General features: G+C 42.9%; 1 protein-coding gene and 1 long non-coding RNA gene across 3 annotated transcripts in view; one reads left to right on the forward strand and one right to left on the reverse strand.

Moving 5' to 3' along the window:
• The window catches only part of JPH1 (junctophilin 1), an 88,247-nt gene extending 69,036 nt beyond the window's left edge, over positions 1-19,211 (forward strand). Inside the window, exons 4-6 of one of the 2 annotated variants that reach the window (XM_021089189.1) lie at positions 8,545-9,176; positions 16,587-16,682; positions 17,165-19,211. In XM_021089189.1, the coding sequence (XP_020944848.1) occupies positions 8,545-9,176; positions 16,587-16,667 (713 nt within the window). In that variant the 3' untranslated portion in view covers positions 16,668-16,682; positions 17,165-19,211. The remainder of the gene's footprint in view (positions 1-8,544; positions 9,177-16,586; positions 16,683-17,164) is intronic. The other variant, XM_021089188.1, reaches the window with a different exon arrangement.
• LOC110260273 lies at positions 12,567-15,366 on the reverse strand. The gene is made up of 2 exons (XR_002343259.1): positions 14,920-15,366; positions 12,567-13,188 (listed from the first exon to the last, which is right to left on the reverse strand). It is a non-coding gene; the product is annotated as an uncharacterized LOC110260273 (long non-coding RNA).

The following is a 20,004-nucleotide window of genomic DNA, read 5'->3' on the forward strand; positions in this document are numbered from 1 at the left end:
TGAACTGGCCTTCTGGAGTTATACATCAGTCTTGTGAGCCTTGGTCATGTGAGTCGGCCCCAAGGGATGGCTGTACTTCAAAGTGCTGATGAAACCGGGTTTCTAAGCCAGGAAAGCTGAGACGAGACTTTGGATGGGTCACTAAGGAAGTAGTGGGGACTCGGACACAGGGGAAGGATGATTGGAAAACTCTATGTCTGACTCTTTGCCCCACGGTTGTGATTTCCTTTCCATCGCGATTCATATTTTAAGTGATGTTTATCAGTTGTGGGAGGCGGCTGGTCATGAGATTAAAAAGAGACTCTGTTAAATGTATTACTGAGAGCCCTCTTGGGGGGGTAGTAGCCTTGGCAACGCCCTCGTCAGGCTTTGTCTTCCTGTGTGTAAACATGTGTATTAGTCACCATGGGTTGCTGTAACAAGCTACCATAGACTAGATGGTTTATACAATGGACATTTATTTTTTTCCGAGTTTTGGAGGCTGGGAGTCCAAGATCAGGGTGTCAGCATGGTTGGGTTCTGGTGATGGCCACCTTCCTGGCCCACACCTGGCTGCCTTCTCACTGTGTCCTCATACATGCATGTACCTGGAGAAAGAGAACTCGGGTGTCTCTTCCTCTTTTTTTTTTTTTCTTTTTTTTCTTTTTAGGGCCACACCGGCAGCATACAGAGATTCCCAGGCTAGGGGATCTACTCGGAGCTACAGCTGCCAGCCTACACCACAGCCACAGCAATGCCAGATCCGAGCTGCATCTGCAACCTACACCACAGTTCACGGCAATGCCGGATCCTTAATCCACTGAGCGAGGCCAGGGATCGAACCCGCAACCTCGTGTCATGGTTCCTAGTCAGATTCGTTTCCACTGTGCCACAGTGGGAACTCCTCTTGCTCTTTTTATAAGAGCATTAAGCTCATCACAACTCTCGCCCTCATGAACTTAACCTGAATTACCTCCCAATGGCCCCACCTCCAAATATCACATTGGGGGTTGGGGTTTCAACATGTGGATTTGGGGGGAGGGGGTGACAAAGTACTCAGTATATAATAGCGTGTGTGTACGCACATGCATACAGTATGTTGATGACTTAAAGTGAAGACTTCTGGTAAGAATTAGAAGTCTTAAGAATTGTCTGTGCCTATCATTAATATGTAACATTTGGGGTTAAGAAAAAAGAAGTCTCTTGGAATAGATGACTTTTAAACTCTCTTTCCAAACCCCAAATTCCAAATATGAATTTTTTTCATAGAAAAAGGGAAACAGAATAATCCACTGGTCAAGGTGAAATTAATAATTCATGGGTTTGGTTTGCTGGTTATTCTTTTTTTTTTTTTTTTTTTTCTCTTTTTGTCACTTCTTGGGCCACTCTTGTGGCATATGGAGGTTCCCAGGCTAGATGTCTAATCGGAGCTGTAGCCACCGGCTTATGCCAGAGCCACAGCAAGGCGGGATCCAAGCCGAGTCTGCAGCCTACACCACAGCTCACAGCAACTCCAGATCCTTAACCCACTGAGCAAGGCCAGGGATGGAGCCCACAACCTCTTGCTTGCTAGTCGGATTCGTTAACCACTGCACCACAATGGGAACTCCCTGCTGGTTATTCTTACCACTTGTTCATTCCAGTGTATTCGGTTCCACACACATGTGGAGGGAGTGCCTGCCACAAGCAGGACCCTGGGCTGATGTCCCACGGCTTCCAGAGAAGTGCACCAGGGCCCTGTAAACAGAAGTTGCCGTATTGTTGCTGGTGGGCCTCTAAAGTCCTGTGGGGGAAAGGAGCCTTCTACAAAGAGAATATAAAAGTGATCCTGCTATCAGTTATGTCATTGTTTTTAAATCTTCCAATCTGGTCATCTTTTACTGATTGACAGTCTCTGTAGGAAAATATCTAATTTCTTTTTTTTTTTTTTAGCTTTTTAAAAAAATTTTTATAGTTGATTACAGTGTTTTGACAGGTTCTGCTGTACAGCAAAGTGACCCAGTCATATACGTGTGTGTTATATTTATATTTATTATAATATATATATTACACTCATACATATACATATATTTACACATTCTTTTTCTCATATTATCTTCTGTCATGTCCTATCACCAGTGACCAGATATAGTTCCCTGTGCTATACAGCAGGACCGCATTGCTAAGGAAATAGGAAATATCTAATTTCTATTTCAGGACTTCTGCTGTTGCCACACGGCATTTGCCGTCAGCACGACCCTCGTAGACATGTTTTTTGAGGGGTCTTTCTGATGCTCCCCTTGCCCACAGCCATTTCACCGAGGCCCACCTGGGAAGAACGAGCTGTTACCCTGCTGTTTCCATCAGCCCTCTCTGTCCAGAGCCCTCACGCCAACTATAACACATAACTTTTCCATGTGGGTGGATGACGTGTGCTGAATGTTGTTTTGTATTGTGTGGCATGTCAGTGAGCAGGTGACCTGTGTCTGAATTCTTCCCAATATGAATCCTCGGGGGGGAATCCCTTAGGATTCATAAATACTGTCTTGTGAAAACAAACGAAAAATGCTAACCGCAACAACCCTCAACACTTGTTATGATTTACCCCCTTGGGAATATTCAGGCTAGTCTTTTTTAATGAATTACTGCATCTCATCAGCTTTACGCTGCTGGCATTGCAGCGCCGACACATACTTCTACACAGAACAATAGCAGGCACAACGTGTGCCTTTCAAGAAAATTGTCCAGGAAAAATGTCTGCCCTCTGCATTATATTAAATGTCTTGTTTTAAAAGCACTCAGTCTTACTCTGGAAAATCGGACTGTATCCCCTCATTGAGCTGGCCATTCCCCAGTTGGCTATGCCATGTTGGAACCATTTCCAACTGGATGTAGCTGAGGAAGGCTGGAGTGAGGTCTGCCTCTAGTCAACATACTTTTTATTTTTTTATTTTACATTGGAATGTAATTGATTTACACTGTCATGTTAGTTTCAGGTGAACAGCAAAGTGACTCAGTTTTGTGTTTGTGTGTGCACCTACACATTCTTTTTCATATGCTTTTCCCTTGTAGGTTATTATAGAGTAATGAGTAGAGTTCCCTGTGCTATACAGTAGGTCCTTGTTGATTATCTATTTTATATATAGTAGTATGTAGAGGAGCACGCTTTTAAATGCCTGTACTTGGAGTGTTTGTTTAAACATCAAGATTTCTAGGCTTCAGTTCATACTTAACTAAGAGTCTCTGGGAATCACACCCCAGATACCTCTGATAGGCAGCAAATGTGGAGCCACTGCTTTGGAATATATTTATTCCCTTATCCACCCCAGTTTTAATGCATAATAAAGCTAGGAGGTTTTTTATCTGGAAGGTGGTACTGGAATATTTCCACCATTCTAGTAAATTCTTTGACTTCTGCAGATTTTGGATATCATCAGAAGCCCTGTATATAAATGTGAATGAATATGCCTGAAACCTGTGTCTTAGGAGACGGGCACAAATGAGAAATGCCTTTCCTAAGACTTTTTTTTTTTTTAGCTTTAGGGCCGCACCCACAGTATATGGAGGTTCCCAGGCTAGGGGCTAAATTGGAGCTACAGCTGACGGCCTACACCAAAGCCACAGCAACGCCAGATCTGAGCTGAGTCTGGGGCCTACACTACAACTCAGGGCAACGCTGGATCCTTAACCCACTGAGCAAGGCAGAGATTGAACCTGAAACCTCATGGTTCCTAGTCGGATTCGTTAACCACTGAGCCATGACAGGAACTCCTCCTAAGACATTTAAGGCAGGAAAACTGTCCAAAGGAGCATGAGATTTCTAAAGATCTAAAGGAGCGATTAAACCAGACTGGTATTTGAGAGTTAATGAACATAATAAATGCACTCAATTATAGCTTCATAAGTCCATTAATACAAAATTCTTCAGTGGCCAAACCATTCTCAGCTTGCTATTAGTGATAGTATAAATTAAGAGGTAGGGAGAGTTCTATTTACTCTTTATAAAAAGCATTTGAAAATTGTGCTTTGTATTCAGGTATCATACTTCCTTGTTCTTTCTCCAGATAACTAAAGAGGATCATATTTTATAAAAAAAATTTTTTTTGGACCCCACTGTTACTGAGTTGTTTTGAGTTTCCTCCCAGATGATCTCTTATAGCTGTTAGTATTTCAGCAGTCTCATCCTTTGCTGGCAGCTGTCACTTTTGCTGGGATCTGTCAGAGCAGCTCCCATTTCAGCTTCTCATCTGCTTTCTGCAGTAAACATAGGTAAGACAAGTGGTCACCCAGATAAATCCTAAATTTATAAGCTTCACTGTTTTGGCCTCGTATTTTCAAAATGAGGCACATAGGCCTTATGACAGCTTTATTTCTCATGATTCAGTGGCTATCTTCTCATCCCAACTTGAAAAATGTATGTAACTAGTCATGTTTGCCGGAGTCTATTTTTTCCCATTCTTTTCTGTGTGTGTGCATTTAAGTTAAACATTAGCTTTTAATGTGCCTTAATCTTAAGACAGAAAGATCTGCAAAAGTAACTTTTGCACTTACTCCTTAGATTGAAGACGTTCAAGGTACTTTGTATTTTGCACTTCAGAGTTAGGTGGCTTAAATGAAAAACCCATTGGCTCTAAGAGTCTTGACGATTAATTACCCTTGCACAGAGCATTGACTACCCCTCATAGCTGGGTGTTTCAGTGATGCAGTTAGCTTGAATAACAGTGAAGCACAAACAAAACCAAGTCTGATGAAATCTTGGGTAGAACAGTAAGAGGAAAACATGTCAACAACACACTGCAGTGGAGAGTTGTATAAAAATCTGCAGCAGGTCCGGGGCTTTTGCAGGACAGACCCCTGTAAATGTTCTCGGGGGGGTTTGAAAGTGGGGGCAAGCCTATCAATGAAGAGCATCTTTCTGGTGCTGTTGCTGCTTTCTCTTGGTGGTGTTTTCCAGTCACAGCACAAAGGAAGAATTCAGAAAGACAGTTCCTTTGAATTATTGCAGTTGCCTCTTTTTCTCAAGTGAGATATCTTTCTCTGTGTTAAGGATTCATGCTGCCATTTTTTAATCATTTACTGAAGTATAGTTGACTTACAATGCTGATTTACAGTGAGGTGACTCCATTATACATATATATGCATATACATACATATACAGTGTATCTACATACATTTACTTGTTTATCCATTCTGTATAGAATAGTTTGCACCTGCTAATCCCAGTCCACCCCTCCCCCACCACAAGTCTGTTCTCCATGTCGGTGCGTCTGTTTCAAAGATAAGTTCATTGGTGTCATATTTTAGATTCCACGTGAATGACATCATATGGTATTTGTCCTCCAACTTCACTTGGTAGAATAATCACTAGGTCCATCCATGTTGCTGCAAATGGCATTATTTCGTTCTTTTTTATGGATGACGTATTGCCATTTTTGACAAAGGATTTAAAAGAAAATGGAAGGAGTTCCCGTCGTGGCGCAGTGGTTAACAAATCCGACTAGGAACCATGAGTTTGCGGGTTCGGTCCCTGCCCTTGCTCAGTGGGTTAACGATCCGGCGTTGCCGTGAGCTGTGGTGTAAGTTGCAGACGCGGCTTGGATCCCGCGTTGCTGTGGCTCTGGCGTAGGCTGGTGGCTACAGCTCCGATTCGACCCCTAGCCTGGGAACCTCCATATGCCGCAGGAGCGGCCCAAGAAATAGCAAAAACACCAAAAAAAAAAAAAAAAAAAAAAAAAAAAAAGACGAGAGAAAAAAAAAAAGAAAATGGCCAATTTTTTAAAGGGGGATACTGAATCAGGTTAGAAATCCCAATTGTCAGCATGTGATCTTGACCTCTTGGGGACATTTGAACCCTGGGGCATGATGGCTCTGTCTTCAGGAGAATGCAATGTCAGTTAATGCTATTATGCTTTGGGGCCTGAATATGACCTATAAATGTGAGTCCTCAGGAATTCTTACTGCTGGATTTAACATGTTACATTTTATGTAATATATGTTCCCAGGCTAGAGGTTGAATCGGAGCTGTGGCCACCGGCTGTGCCACAGCCACAGCAATGCAAGATCCGAGCCGCATCTGCAACCTACACCACAGCTTATGACAATGCCAGATCCTTAATCCACTGAGCGAGGCCACTGATCAAACCTGCGTCCTTATGGATGCTAGTCCAGTTCATTTCTGCTGAGCCCCAACAGGAACTCCTGCATTATATTTTACCTTATGGATACATAGGAGCTGTGTGACTTTTGGTTTTTCAGCTGCCACAGCTGTGTCCACCTCAGTAAATCACGGTAATGGCTGCTTCCTAAGACTTAGGCAAGGCTTATATTTTGGAAAATAAATACCTTGTATGATAAATGGCAGTCTCACAATAGTAAGTTACTATTTAGGCCACCATAGGAAGAGCAATTATAAGCAGTATGTAAATTTTTATTTGTTTTTTAGGGTTTTTTGTCTTTTTGCCATTTCTTGGGCCGCTGCCGCAGCATATGGAGGTTCCCAGGCTAGGGGTCGAATTGGAGCTGTAGCCGCCGTCCTACGCCAGAGGCACAGCAACTTGGGATCTGAACCACATCTGCAGCCTACACCACAGCTCACGGCAACGCCGGATCCTTAACCCACTGAGCAAGGGCAGGGATCGAACCCGCAACCTCATGGTTCCTAGTCGGATTTGTTAACCACTGAGCCACAACGGGAACTCCTGAAATTTTGTATTTTATACAGCTTTTAAAGGTTTACATTAAACCATTTAGTTATTACAAAATATAGGCTATATTCCAGCCATGTTGTACAATACATCCTTGAGCCTCTTACACCCAATAGTCTGTCCCACTCCTATCTTGCCCCTCTCCCCCCCCCCATTAACCACTAACTTGTTCTCTATATGTGAGTCTGCTTTTTTGTTGTATCCACTAGTTTGTTGTATTCTCTGGATGTCACATAGAAGTGACATCATAGAGTATTTGCCTGTGACTTAATTTAGTGTAATGCCAAGTCTATCCATGTTGCCGTAGATAGCAAAATTTCATTCTTTTTTATGGCTGAGTGGTATTCCATTTTTTGTGTGTGTGTATGTGTGTGTGTGTGTAATCACCTTCCTAAGTGAAGTTAGAGGAGGACAAATACCATACACATACATACACACCACCTCTTCTCTATCCACTCATCTGTTGTTGGAGGTAGTTTGTATTTTTAACAATTCAGGATAATTGTTTTTCACCCTCTCCGGGGTGAGGGGTGAGAGAGGAGGGCAGGAAGGGAAGTGAACAGATGCAAGCAGCTGGAATCGACAAGAGCTGGTCGGCCGCTGTAAGCAAGCTGGTGGATGATTTCTCCCTTGAATGCTGTTACCACTTGCGCATTTATGAGAAGAGGGGCAGCTGGACCGTGTGACCTTGCCTCCTCCTCTGAGATGAAAAGTGACTGGCGGGTGGAGCGGTGGCCGAAGGATGTATAGGACCTGTTACTGGGAAGGGGCTGAAGGGTGATGTGCCTAGAAAGAAGGGCATAGCCTTGAAGCGTGTCTGAGAGCCCCAGAGGTCCTTTTCTGGACCATCGGCCTCCCCACACTCTCACTGTGGCTATCATCTTGTGCTGCGTTTCCTCTTCTTACCTCAACATCTGCCCATAAAATAACAATGTTCCAGGTCTTTTTCTCTTAAAAGAAATTTTTTTCTATTTTTAAAAGTAACATATGATCGTTAAAACAATTCTGAAGTGTTCAGAAAAAGAAAAAAAAAAAATCCTGAGTCTACTACCTTACCTTGACTTTGATGCCTACAGAAATACTGCTGCTGCACATCCAGGCTGGGAACGGACGCCGAGTAAGTTGTTTTGTACAGTGTAACCCAAACCTCCCGCGTTGTTCCTAACTAGGAAGTTTAAATGATCCTTTGATGAAGGGTCATTAAAACCGTTATCGGCACATTCTCCTCCTACAGGGTGAATATTTTATTAAGGCTTAATTGTATACATTGAAATGGTCTCACAGTAAGTATTAGACATACGAGTCAGTTCCTTTTTGCCTCCGAGTATATACTTTGTGTTTGGTGATACCGTGTAATTTGAACATGCAGGTTAATTATGGTGGTGTCACCAGTGCTCCATCCACATAAACTCTGCCTCCATATTCTGCCAACAAGAAGGAACAGTGCGATTACTCAGGAAGTCAGAACTGTTTTTGACTTTTTGATGGCTATCAAAACATAAAAATATAAATATCGGTATATATTAACTTGAAAACTTGCTCAGCGATAAAGAATCTTTGCTCCTGGCAAATGAAATATCCTTGTGCTCAAAAACCTCGTAAATGTATTTAAAAGAAGAGGCGTTTCCTTGTGGCTCAGCAGGTTCAGGATCTGGCATGGTCACTGCTGTGGCTCTGGTTACAGCTGTGGCACAGGTTTGATCCCTGGCCCAGGAGCTTCACATGCCACCAGCATGGCCCACCCCACTCCCCAAAAAAAAATTAAAAAGAGGAACAGCTAAGCTCCTTTAGCACAAATATATACAAGTAGCCATGGAAAACAAGCCCTCCTGCCCTCTTTTCATGTTGTCACGTTCCCTTCTATTGTCCATTTTCTCCCCAGGCCCAGATTATATCAAGCAGAGATTTCAGGAAGGTGTAGATGCTAAAGAAAACCCAGAAGAAAAGGTCCTGGAAAAGCCACCTACACCAAAGGAATCTCCTCACTTTTACCGCAAAGGCACGACCCCCCCAGCGACTCCGGAGCCAAGTCCCAAAAAAGGTCGCTCTCCGTCCCCCAAGCCCGCCAAGAAGCAGAACCCCAGCTTGGGGGCAAGAGACAAAAGGAGCGCGGTCGAGGAGCAGGTGACAGCCATGGTCAACAAGCCCTTGACGTCCAAGGCCCCCTCGAAGGAGACGGGGGTGGTCGTGCCCCACTCCAAGTACTCTGGCCGCCACCATGTCCCCAACCCCAGTAACGGGGAGCTGCACTCCCAGTACCACGGCTACTACGTGAAACTGAACGCCCCCCAGCACCCCCCGGAAGACCTGGAGGAGGAAGCAGCGTCGAGCCCGGCTTCCTCGGCGCTGGTGCACAAGCCATCGCCCAACAAGTGGAGTCCCCCTAAATCTGTGACAAAACCAGTTGCCAAAGAAAGCAAAGCTGAGCCAAAAGCTAAGAAGTCTGAACTTGCTATACCAAAGAATCCAGCAAGCAATGATTCGTGCCCTTCTTTGGAAAAAGAAGCCAATTCAGTAAGTCATGCCTGAGCATCCCCTCTCCCTTTCCTCCGGCTGGTTCTTTTCAGGTGGCGACCAGGTTAGCAAAAGTCCTGAGGAGCACGAGGTTGTGCAGAGTAGGGCTCATTTTAGCACCTGTTGCTTGAGCCAATGAAGGGCTCTCAGGGCAGAAATTCCTCCGCACCCCCCGGGCCACCCTCAGACTTCTCGCAGGTAGATGGACATGACCAGCTTGTTATCGTATCACATTCAGCAAGCGTTTGCAGCACTTGGTGGTAAGCTTCATGGTGCTGTCCTACTAGCTCTGGCTGCTGTAACTCAGCTACCGTAGACAGGGTGGCTCCAGGAGGCGTTCATTTATCCCAGTTCTGGAGGCTGAGGAGTCCTGAGATCAAGCCACCAGCAGATTCAGCGTCTGGTGAGGACCCACGTCCCGGTTTATAGAACACAGGCTGTCCCTGTGTCCTCACGGCTGAGAGAGGAAGACAAACTCTGTGCATCTCTCCTCGGAAGGGCACTAATCCCATCAACAGGGCTCCACCCTCATGACCTCATTACCTCCCAGAAGCCCACCTCCAGATAACATCACACTGGGGGGTAGGGCTTCAGTGTATCAGTCCGGAGATTGGGGACACAAACATGAGGTCAATAACAGTAGCTAACTCTGATGGCTAGAAAGGAATGCCCTCAGTTCAGGGACCAGCCATTCTCTGAGCTCTAGCCAGGAGGGCTTCTCTGCCTTTTGCTAAGTTCTTAACCTGCCTTTGACTCCGCCCCCACAGCAGTCAGCATCTTTAGAAAAAAGAGCAGCTTTTTTAGCTTTTGTGAATTAGTCTCATCAGTACTTAGTTTAGACTTATTACTTAAGAGCCAGGCTTTACAGCCAGAACATTTTTCTTTCCCATATGAGAACGGAAATTTTTCGACTGTTGGAGAAAATTACTTTGGTCTTCTAACTCCTCAGAGTGGGAATGCTCCTAAAATGTCGGTGTTCCAGTACATGCTACTTTTATTATCAGTCTTGAGCATTTAAGGTTATTGCTATTCAACCAGAAAGCTTTCAGTTATTGATAAATGTCTATGTCCTCATTCAGTGAGATTCATTAATGATATATGGAATTTGTATTTTATCATATTCCGTAGAATTTATAAAATCTGAAGCTGAGTGATTTTTGATTGAAAACAAATGACTGATTCTTTGACCTAGTCATACGCTTTTAGAACACTGTAAGTTGGTGAAACAGCCATAGCAGACCTAGTATTTGCTAGTAATTTCAGAGACATTTGCATAAAGGTATGGATCATTATTTTGGCCAACAAGAATATAATACGATTGTCAGTTTCTTTTGTCTGTTCAGTTTACTCATAGAGTGTTACACGTTGAAATTCATTTTTTAATTGTTTGAGATTTCTTAGGTTTATTTTGCTAGTATCTATTAACACTGGTTCCTACCTTTTTAAAAATTCTCAGCTTTTAAAATTATCTAAATATAAATCAGATTAACATGATTAACTTTTTGAGAGTCAGCCTCCATATTATAGATAAATGGTTTTAAAAACAATAACTTTTGAGACTCGGTTTAGCAAGCATTTACTTTTTAATTTTAGCATTGATATGTCTATATCCCGAACTATATAATATGTATGATAACTGAATTTTTTAAATGTAATAAGTCACTTTTCATGTGGCTTTTAGCATTTATAGCCATAGGTAAATAGGCCTCACGTATCTATTAGTATTCTTTTGCCTGACTTACAAGGGGGGAGTTCAAACAATGCAAAGCCAGATTGTTTGTACCTTTGGCCACTCAGTAGTGGGGTTCAGGTGATGGCCAGAACTCCCCAACGGGAAGCCTATGTCTCAAGGTCCCTCCCATTAGGTGAGTTGTCCAGCTCTGGTCTGTAATAGTCTTTCTGCAAAACGTTGCTAATAGGTGTGTCTGGTAAATTCACAGCCTCTGTGCTTAGAAACAGCATTTGTTTTATTTACGTGCAGAACAGTTGGTTTGGAGTTAGCAGGCACGCAGCTCACAGGTTCCCTTACACGCCTCCAGGGAGGAAGGAGGCGGTGGATCTGTGCCTCCATCAGGACCAAGGTGGCCCCTTCCTGTGACGAGTCTAACAATTAACCTTCTCTTCCTAAGAACAACAGAAAGCTGCCTTTCACCCCTGATAACAGTTTTCTTCACAGAGAGTTAGGATGTGATAAAATCAGCCTAAAGGTATTCACTGAATGACCTGTAGAATACAAGGGCACTGCATACCATTTTAAGATTAAAAAGACATGTGTAAGTTAGAGGTTTGCAAATAAAAACTTGGAAATCCATAGAAGCATTCACTCTGAAGCAGACATTTGAGGGAGTTCCTGTCAGCGGGTTAAGGACCTGACTAGTATCCATGAGGATATGGGTTTGATCCCCAGCCTCACTCAGTGGGTTGAGGAACCAGCGTTGCCACGAGCTGTGATGTAGGTCAAAGACGCATCTCGGATCTGGCGTTGCTGTGGCTGTGGCGTAGGCCGGGGGCTACAGCTCCAGTTGGACCCCTAGCCTAGCCTGGGAACTTCCATATGCTGCAGGTGCAGCCCTAGAAAGAAAAATAAAATAAAGCAGACATTTGAGGGAACTCCAGACTGAAATCCCTCCAGGCTCTTTGTGGGCAACTTCAAGAGACGTTGAGTCAGAATCACCATTCATAGCGTGGCTGACCAAACAGTCTGCAGTTTCAGTCACCCAGCTTATTGAGACAGTATAGGCTAGTGGGGAAGGGTATGACCTCTGATGCCAGACTGCATGGGTTCAAATCCCAGCTGTGTTACTTAGCAGCTGTGTACCCGTAGTCAGGTTTCCTGACTGCTTGTGACTTGGTTTCTCATTGGTACCTGGATCACAGGAGTCTTATGACAATTGAGTTGATTCTTAGAAAGTTCTTAGCACAGCCCCCGGCATGGAGAAAGTGTTCAAAACAGCTCTGGTTGTCATTAAGTTTGCCTCAACATTAGTGGAGGCAGAAATAGTTCATAAATATTCCAGTGGATTTTGACCCATCTTCTGGATCTTGATCTCTAGAAACACGGAGAATCTTCTGGGACACAAGCTAACACTTAGGAGAAAGAAAGGATTACTTTAAAACCACCCTCCAGTCTGTGACTCCTGTGGGCAGGGGGTACATGTGGACTCATGTCCCAGGAGGGTAAATGCTATGTGATACCAGCATGTTTGTAGGATTCTGCAATAAGGTGTCTCGGGTAGGAGGCAAGAGAGCAGTAGCTTTCGAACCTTATCATCAAATAGACTAGTGAAGGATCTTTCTCTTTGGGAATCTCAACGCCTCCCGAAAACTGCGCTTTTTTCTTTTTTCTTAGTAACTACTCTGATCAGCTTCCAAGTTTGGGCTATACCCGCCTTTTTTTTTTTTTTTTTTTTTTTTTTTTTGTAATTGTTGGAAAACCTGAGGTGTCCTTGTTAAATCAGGTTTGAACCACACACACATACAATGAATACATACTAATTAAACTTTGCTCTTTGCATGTTTTTGGAAAAGTGTAGGTTTAACACAAACTGTACTAACTTCAGAAAATTCATAATTTTAAATGAGTGATAGTCTGTTCAAGAAAAAAAAAATGAAAACGTTTCTCGAGGGAGAAGTTCTTTCCACGTTTTGACTGCCTGCACTTTATTTTCTAACTGCCTGAAAGTTTCTTCCAGTCAAGACGCCACAGCTTCTTTTGTTACACCTGTCCCAGTCAGTCTTGAAAAGCAAGACTGATTTTTTTTTTCCATTTTGCTATTTTAAGCTACAACTGGCCACCACAGTCATATTTACGAGACGGCACCTTAAAGCTTGCCATCCTGTACCAGCCTAGGTAGCTGAAGAACACAGAGGTCATGTCTTGATACACGCCTATGAAACGTAGCGTGCCAGAATTTATTTTTTACCTGGTTGCTGTTTGCGCCTTTTATTGGTGGTTTCCCCTCATCTCCATTGTGAGTCATCTTTAAAAATAGCTTCATAAATGGAGCTGGTACTGGTAAGATAAATATATGTGTGTATTAGAATATATATGGGAGGAATACGTGTTCAGTAGAAAGTGAGTGTGTGTCAATACACACACACACACACACACACACACACACACACCTAAAATACTAAACAATTCAAAAAAGCTAGATAAACCCAGAGAACTTTATAAGGATTTATGAAATGGGAGTTAAAGGGTCAGACACACCCTTGGTTTTTGAAGGTAGCTATACTGAAGGTACTTTTATTATTCTGCTTTCCCAGGGTCCACTGTAAGGCACCAAAGTCTGCATCATATTGTTCTGACCTTATTACTTTTCCTCTTCTTCATGTCCCTTTCTTGGGGAATTACACGTGAAATCCACTGGCCCAAAACAGTTGAAATGATCCCCAAATTCTTAACATATGCATGAGCAAAATCTAATTAAAGTTTGTATAGCAATAGCATTTCCTTAATCTCCATGTGGAGGTTTTTTTTTTTTTTTTTTTTTGTCTTTGTTGTTGTTGTTGTTGCTATTTCTTGGGCCGCTCCTGCGGCATATGGAGGTTCCCAGGCTAGGGGTTGAATCGGAGCTGTAGCCACCAGCCTACGCCAGAGCCACAGCAACGCGGGATCCGAGCCGCGTCTGCAACCTACACCACAGCTCACGGCAACGCCGGATCGTTAACCCACTGAGCAAGGGCAGGGATCGAACCTGCCACCTCATGGTTCCTAGTCGGATTCGTTAACCACTGCGCCACGACGGGAACTCCTCCATGTGGAGTTTTAATGTTAAAAGATCATCTTTGAAAAAAAAATCGTCTTGGAGTTCCTGTCGTGGTGCAGCGGAAACAAATCTGACTAGGAACCATGAGGTTGCGGGTTCGATCCCTGGCCTTGCTCAGTGGGTTAAGGATCCGGCGTTGCCCTGAGCTGTGGTGTAGGTTGCAGACGTCGCTCGGATCCCGAGTTGATGCGCCTCTAGCGTAGGCCAGCAGCTGTAGCTCCCATTAGACCCCTAGCCTGGGAACCTCCATGTGCCGCGGGTGTGGCCCTAAAAAGACAAAAAAAAATTTAAATTACTGCCCAAGTTGCAGGAGTTTCCTACATTATTCCTATGTTCTGAGTTAGCTGTTATGGAGCAGTTACATAGGTTATTTACTCTTCTGTAAACTTGGAACACAGATATTCTAAACAAACCATTGGTCAGTATCAAAATTTGATGTTTTTCTGATACTCTGGACCCATATGATATAGATGAAGATGCAGTTTTGAGATCCTGCTGTACAGCACAGGGAACTATACCCAGTCACTTGTGATGGGACATGATGGAGGATGATGTGAGAAAAAGAAAATGTATGTATGACTGGGTCACTTTGCTGTACAGTAGAAGTTGATAGAACTCTGTAAATCAACTATAATGGAAAAATAAAAATCATAAAAAATAGTTAATGGGAAATTATTTTTTAAACTAAGGCCTGTGGCTTTAATAGCTACACAACATGGAACTCTGAAGTGAACAAACTAAAGTTTACTCCTGGTTCTGACTTGTTCCAACTGGCTGAGTAACCTTGGGCAAGACACTTGCCCTCTCAGTTTTCAGTAAAATGGGACTAATCATCACTGAAGAATTAAATGTGCCTTTTCCTCCCATTTGCCTGGGGTTTAGGAACCAGGCTTTTCCTTCTTCCTAACAGTCCCTATAGGAAGGGCACCCACTTTGATTCCTCCTCAAACCCTGATTTTATCATCAGTCACCTGGTTCTTCACTTAACACAGTGACGGTATCTGTTCCACCACCACACCATGGCACCTGGAAAAGACAGGTTTTCATTAAGTATTGGTTGCCTGTATGAATGACTTGGGCAGCCCTTGTGTGAGAGCACACAGTGGTGAACAAGGCCAGGGCCCCTGGGGAACTCAGTCAAGGCGGGGAGATGGCAGTTAATTAGAAATGCCAATCAAGTGGGAAGTGTTTGTTAGGATCGAGGAAGAACAGGCCCTCTTACCTCTGTTGGGGAGGTTGTGCCCTCCTCTGGAAAGGAGGCCTCCTTGAAGGTGGGAGCCAGACTCTGGACCCTGCGACATGAGCACTGGAGCAATGACAGGTCCAAGGTCCCTTGCTCACCTCCCCCACCCCCCAGTCCCACCCGCAAATTACTCTAAAACAATACTTGAGAAGTCAGTGACACAGTCTCCGTTGTCTCAATGGACATTCATATAATAGTACAACTGTTTCCTCATCTGCGAAATGAGAATAAAACTACCTACCCCGGATCCCTCATAAGGCAAGTTTTAGAACACTTGATGCTACTTAAGAAGGAGCGACGGGTGGAGTTCCTGTCATGGCTCAGCAGTTAACAAACCCGACTAGCATCCTGGAGGACGTGGGTTGGATCCCTGGCCTTGCTCAGTGGGTTAAGGATCCAGAGTTGCCATGAGCTGTAATGTAGGTTGCAGATGTGGCTCGGATTTGGCGTGCTGTGGCTGTGGTGTAGGCTGGCAGCTACAGCTCTCCTTGGACCCCGATCCTGGCAACCTCCATATGCCATGAGTGCAGCCCTTTAAAAAAAAAAAAAAAAGGCATGAGGCACTGTTATAATAGGAAATACCAGAGTTGCATCTTTGTGATAAAGATGGCTGAGCACAGTGGCAGATGAGAAAAGATGGGTCCTAAAAGGTTCATTGGTTGGTTTGTCTGAAACAAGTCAAGTTTGGGTGCCCTGGGCTGTGTAGTATTTATTATCGCAGTATTCACCAGAATAGGATTCTGTGATTTGTTAAACTATAACTTGATTTCGCGGATGCTGTGGCTGTGAGCAGAGAAATTAAAAATGCAACCTGCACCATAATTTCTGACAGGGTCCAATTTCCCACTTGCCATTTTTGCTTTAAGGAAGGGGACATATCCAAAAAGAAGACCAGGAGAAGCAAGAGTCAGAGAACCGCATTTTGAGTTTTTCCTAAACCCTTCCTGAGTGGCCTCAGGAAATCCTACAGATTTCACTCTCCTGTTCTGACTGCCCTTATGAGGAAACGATTCTTCCTCACCCCAATTACACCTTAACCAAAAATGCGTATCTAATTCCCGTCTGTTTCTAAAGCCATTACGGCGAGCTCTGTCTCACCCAGATTGTTGCCCCGTGTTTTCAGGCGAATGAGCTAGATTGTTTTTTAAGTCATGTTGTAGGTTTAATCCAGACTAGTCTCCTTTTTAAGTGAAAGTTCAGAGATGATTCCATCTAAATACAGCATAGCTATTTTTAGTTTATACCTTTTGGATCCGCTGTCATAATTCATGCCGTATTTACCACAACTGTGTCGGGTTGTTTTGTTTTTCATGTTTGTGGCCATTGCTTTTGTGAACGAATTTTATCTATTGCCATTGACACGGAAAAGTGACACTTGTTCTGCTTTGCTTCCAGGGCCCTAATTCAGTTATGATCGTCCTCGTCATGCTGTTGAATATCGGGTTGGCCATTCTTTTTGTTCACTTTCTAACCTGATTGGAATTAGGAAAGGTAAGAATAGCCTTAATTTATCCATAAAAAATCACAATATAGAACATCTCTTCCCATATTCAAATTGACCTTTAAAAAAAAAAAAAAAAAAAAAAAAAAAACCACCACGTATTGTCCTTCACTTTAATTTTGGCTGCGCCCGAATGCGATTCAACATAGTTACTTAATGATGTAACTGTTTTGACCCTTCAGTGAAGTCATGACAACTAATGGTGTTAGCCCACAGTTCTCCACAGTGGTGTCATCAGCCCTTTAAATGGCACACCCCGGGCAGACTCAGACACGGGGAAGGAGGCTTGGAATTAGGATGGGATCTCGAGAGAGATGAAACTTGGAAAATGCAGCCAGAGGACCTGTTCGGGTCCCCGCCCCCCACCCCCCGGGAATGCTTTGTGGCTTTGGGGTCCTCTGGGAGCTGAAGCAAGCAGCCCAGTGTCGGAGAGCAAAACTTAATAATCATTCTTTTTTAAAATCTGCTGAAGCAGCCCCATCGGGCGAAGTTCTTGGCATTGGCTACTCCATCTGTCCTAGCGGAGTGTGACTAAACTGGAAATGTATGGAGCTGCATCTTTCTTTCTTTCTTTCTTTTTTTTTTTTTTTTTTTTTTTGATGGAAGTCAACAGCTGCCTGACTATTTTACCATCTGACGTCTTTAGTAGGGAGCTGGGGAAACAAACGGCTGCTGGAGGAATGCAGTCGAAGGATTGTGTTGCTGCGGCCGGGCTTCCAGCATTCACTCCTCTCTCATTAGAAGAAATAGGTAGCAGCATCACTCACCAGTCTTATGCCATGACCTGCTGCTTCCCATCTCCTGGCACGTCCCCGGGAGAAAACGTTTCGTTGGCTTGTGCACGACTATGTTCATTTCTGCGGTTGATTTAAATCCGATGTCTAGTCACCTTCAGCGTGCGTGCGGTCCTGGCTGGAGGAAGCACATGTCTCGAGGAAGAGAAACGGGAGAATTCTAGAGAAAATGTGTTGATTTTTCAGAGCAATACATCCTTCTTCATGTCGTTGAGTCTTCCTAGACCTGTAAAAGGCTATTTATCTTTAAAATGTTAGCAAATTTGAAGGCACTCTACCTTCCTAAGAAATTTAATTTTAAACATTTTTAACACTACTGAGACGATATACGTATGCACTTAGGAGGTGCTCAATTTTACAAACTGAGAGACAACAGAATTCTAAGAAGTATAGTCAAAATGTTGCATGCATTGCAGTTATCGGTGTTCAAAGGATTCAGTTTCATTGCTGACGTACTTTTCCAACCAAATAAAATCTTGTCAGTGGCTATGTTAATTCCCATGAAAGTTAAGCAAGATGCTATTAATAACTGCTCTTCTCTTTTTTTTTTTCTCCCAACTTAAATTTTTGTTGAATACATTCAGGTAGAGCATAAAGCTTTGTTACATCAACGCTTCTCGATTTTATGCCTTCTGTGTCTTTCAACAAGTCCTTTTTGTAATTTTATTTGACATTTTAAAGGCTTAGACCTTGTTGTTGAAGTGTCTGTCTTTTGCAGTCCTTTGTTATTCTGACATAATCTGATGATTTTTTTTGGCTGTTTTATAATTTATTCTTTATTACTCAGAAGCATGCTTATTTAGGGAAACTACATGGTCTTTATAAAAATAGTTCTTTAAAAAGAAAATCAGGGGAGGAAAGGTATCTGTTAAATCTCTGGAAAACATTACACAGAGGAGAGGGAGCTATAATCCTAAGTATCTTCATGATCTGCATGGTTTCATCAGGTTCTTTTGACCTTGTCTGCTACTTTTTCAATGCAGAAGAGACAGTTCCCATGTTAGCACAGGTGCAGACTGAATGCCGAGTCCCCAGTGGTGTTTTTTGCAGAAGTATAATACATTGAGACTCCTGGGTGTGACCAATGTGGAACAAAGAAGAAAGCAGAAAGAGAGCAAATGAAAATTACAACTTGTATATTTATTTTTTACATTTTGCTTTGACTTTTAAATTTAGGAAGTACGTTTTTACCCAAGAAACATTCAAGTTCCTGTGTCAGTCCCAATACTCACCGCTCCTTCCTTACCCCATAGCTCTTTACTGCTGGGAAAGCTGATTTTTTTAAAAAAATAAAACAAAATATTTAATCTTAAGTGTTTATTTCAAATGTGTAATGCTTTGGAAATAATGGGTAACAGATTATAAAGGATATGTTTATAAAGTGAGCATGTTGGTTCCATTTATAAATATATGTATGATTTATAAGCTTTTTTAAAACAAAGCTCAAATTGTGGGTATTTTTCTAAAATGTGCACAGCTGTATTTTACATGAAAGGCTCTTTCTAATGGGTTGTTATACTGTACTCTACATTTTGGACAGCACATGAAGTCTGCCAATGTACTTAATAAAACATGACTTTGTTTATTTAAAGTTTCTTGCTGTGAAAAAGAACTCCCTACCTGTGAGTTCCTTTATTTATAATCCTTGAAACCAAAATGTATAATGTACAGTTTTCACAACTGTATCTGCTCTAATAAAAAAAAAAAAAGTTGGTTATTAATAAAGTGGCAGGTGTGTTTCCTTTGAGAGTAAATTACTGTCTTGAGTTATATGGAATTTGGGGGTGATAATGGTGTTAAAAGAAAGATCTGCCGTGAGTTCCCATTGTGGTGCAGTGGGAAAGAACCTGACTAGCATCCATGAGGATGCAGGTTGGATCCCTGGCCTTGCTCAGTGGGTCAGGTTTCTGGTGTTGCTGTGGCATAGTTATGTAGGCGGCAGCTCCAATTCGATCCCTAGCCTGGGAACTTCCATATGCTGCACCCGCAGCCCTAAAAAGCAAAAAGAAAAAAAAAAAAAAGAAAATAGAGATCAGCTGAAAAATTAACAATAGAAATGGGAGGTGGGGGCGGAGGAGGGATCTTAAAGAATCCAGGTGGCAGAAGATCATTACACTGTGCCATTATTTTCTTCTACATCTCTTTCACCTTGGGCCTTTCAGATCACTTGGCAAAATAAGATTCATCACTCTGTCTCGTTGCCTTCATTAACTGTATTAGTGCTTTAAGCAGGGTTTTAAGGGTGTTTCTGTTTTTAAGGAAAACTTAATGTTGGAGTAAATCTCTCTCCTATGTGGGGTACTTTTCAGTTACAGTTTTTTGACCATCGTGGCCCAAATAAACTAATACATGGCTCTGGCCCCTACTGCTTAGACACACGGTGTAGTTGCATAAACTTGCTGCCACTTAATCTCAGCCTTTGAAGCCATCCTCGGCTCTGGCCTCGGCTGGCTTGATGCACCAACAAGCAGCCCATGAGGTATAATAAAAGGACCTTCTCCAGGACAGCTTCCCGGGC

This window comes from Sus scrofa, chromosome 4, assembly GCF_000003025.6.
Source record: "Sus scrofa isolate TJ Tabasco breed Duroc chromosome 4, Sscrofa11.1, whole genome shotgun sequence".
In the NCBI taxonomy this organism is placed as follows: domain Eukaryota; kingdom Metazoa; phylum Chordata; class Mammalia; order Artiodactyla; family Suidae; genus Sus; species Sus scrofa.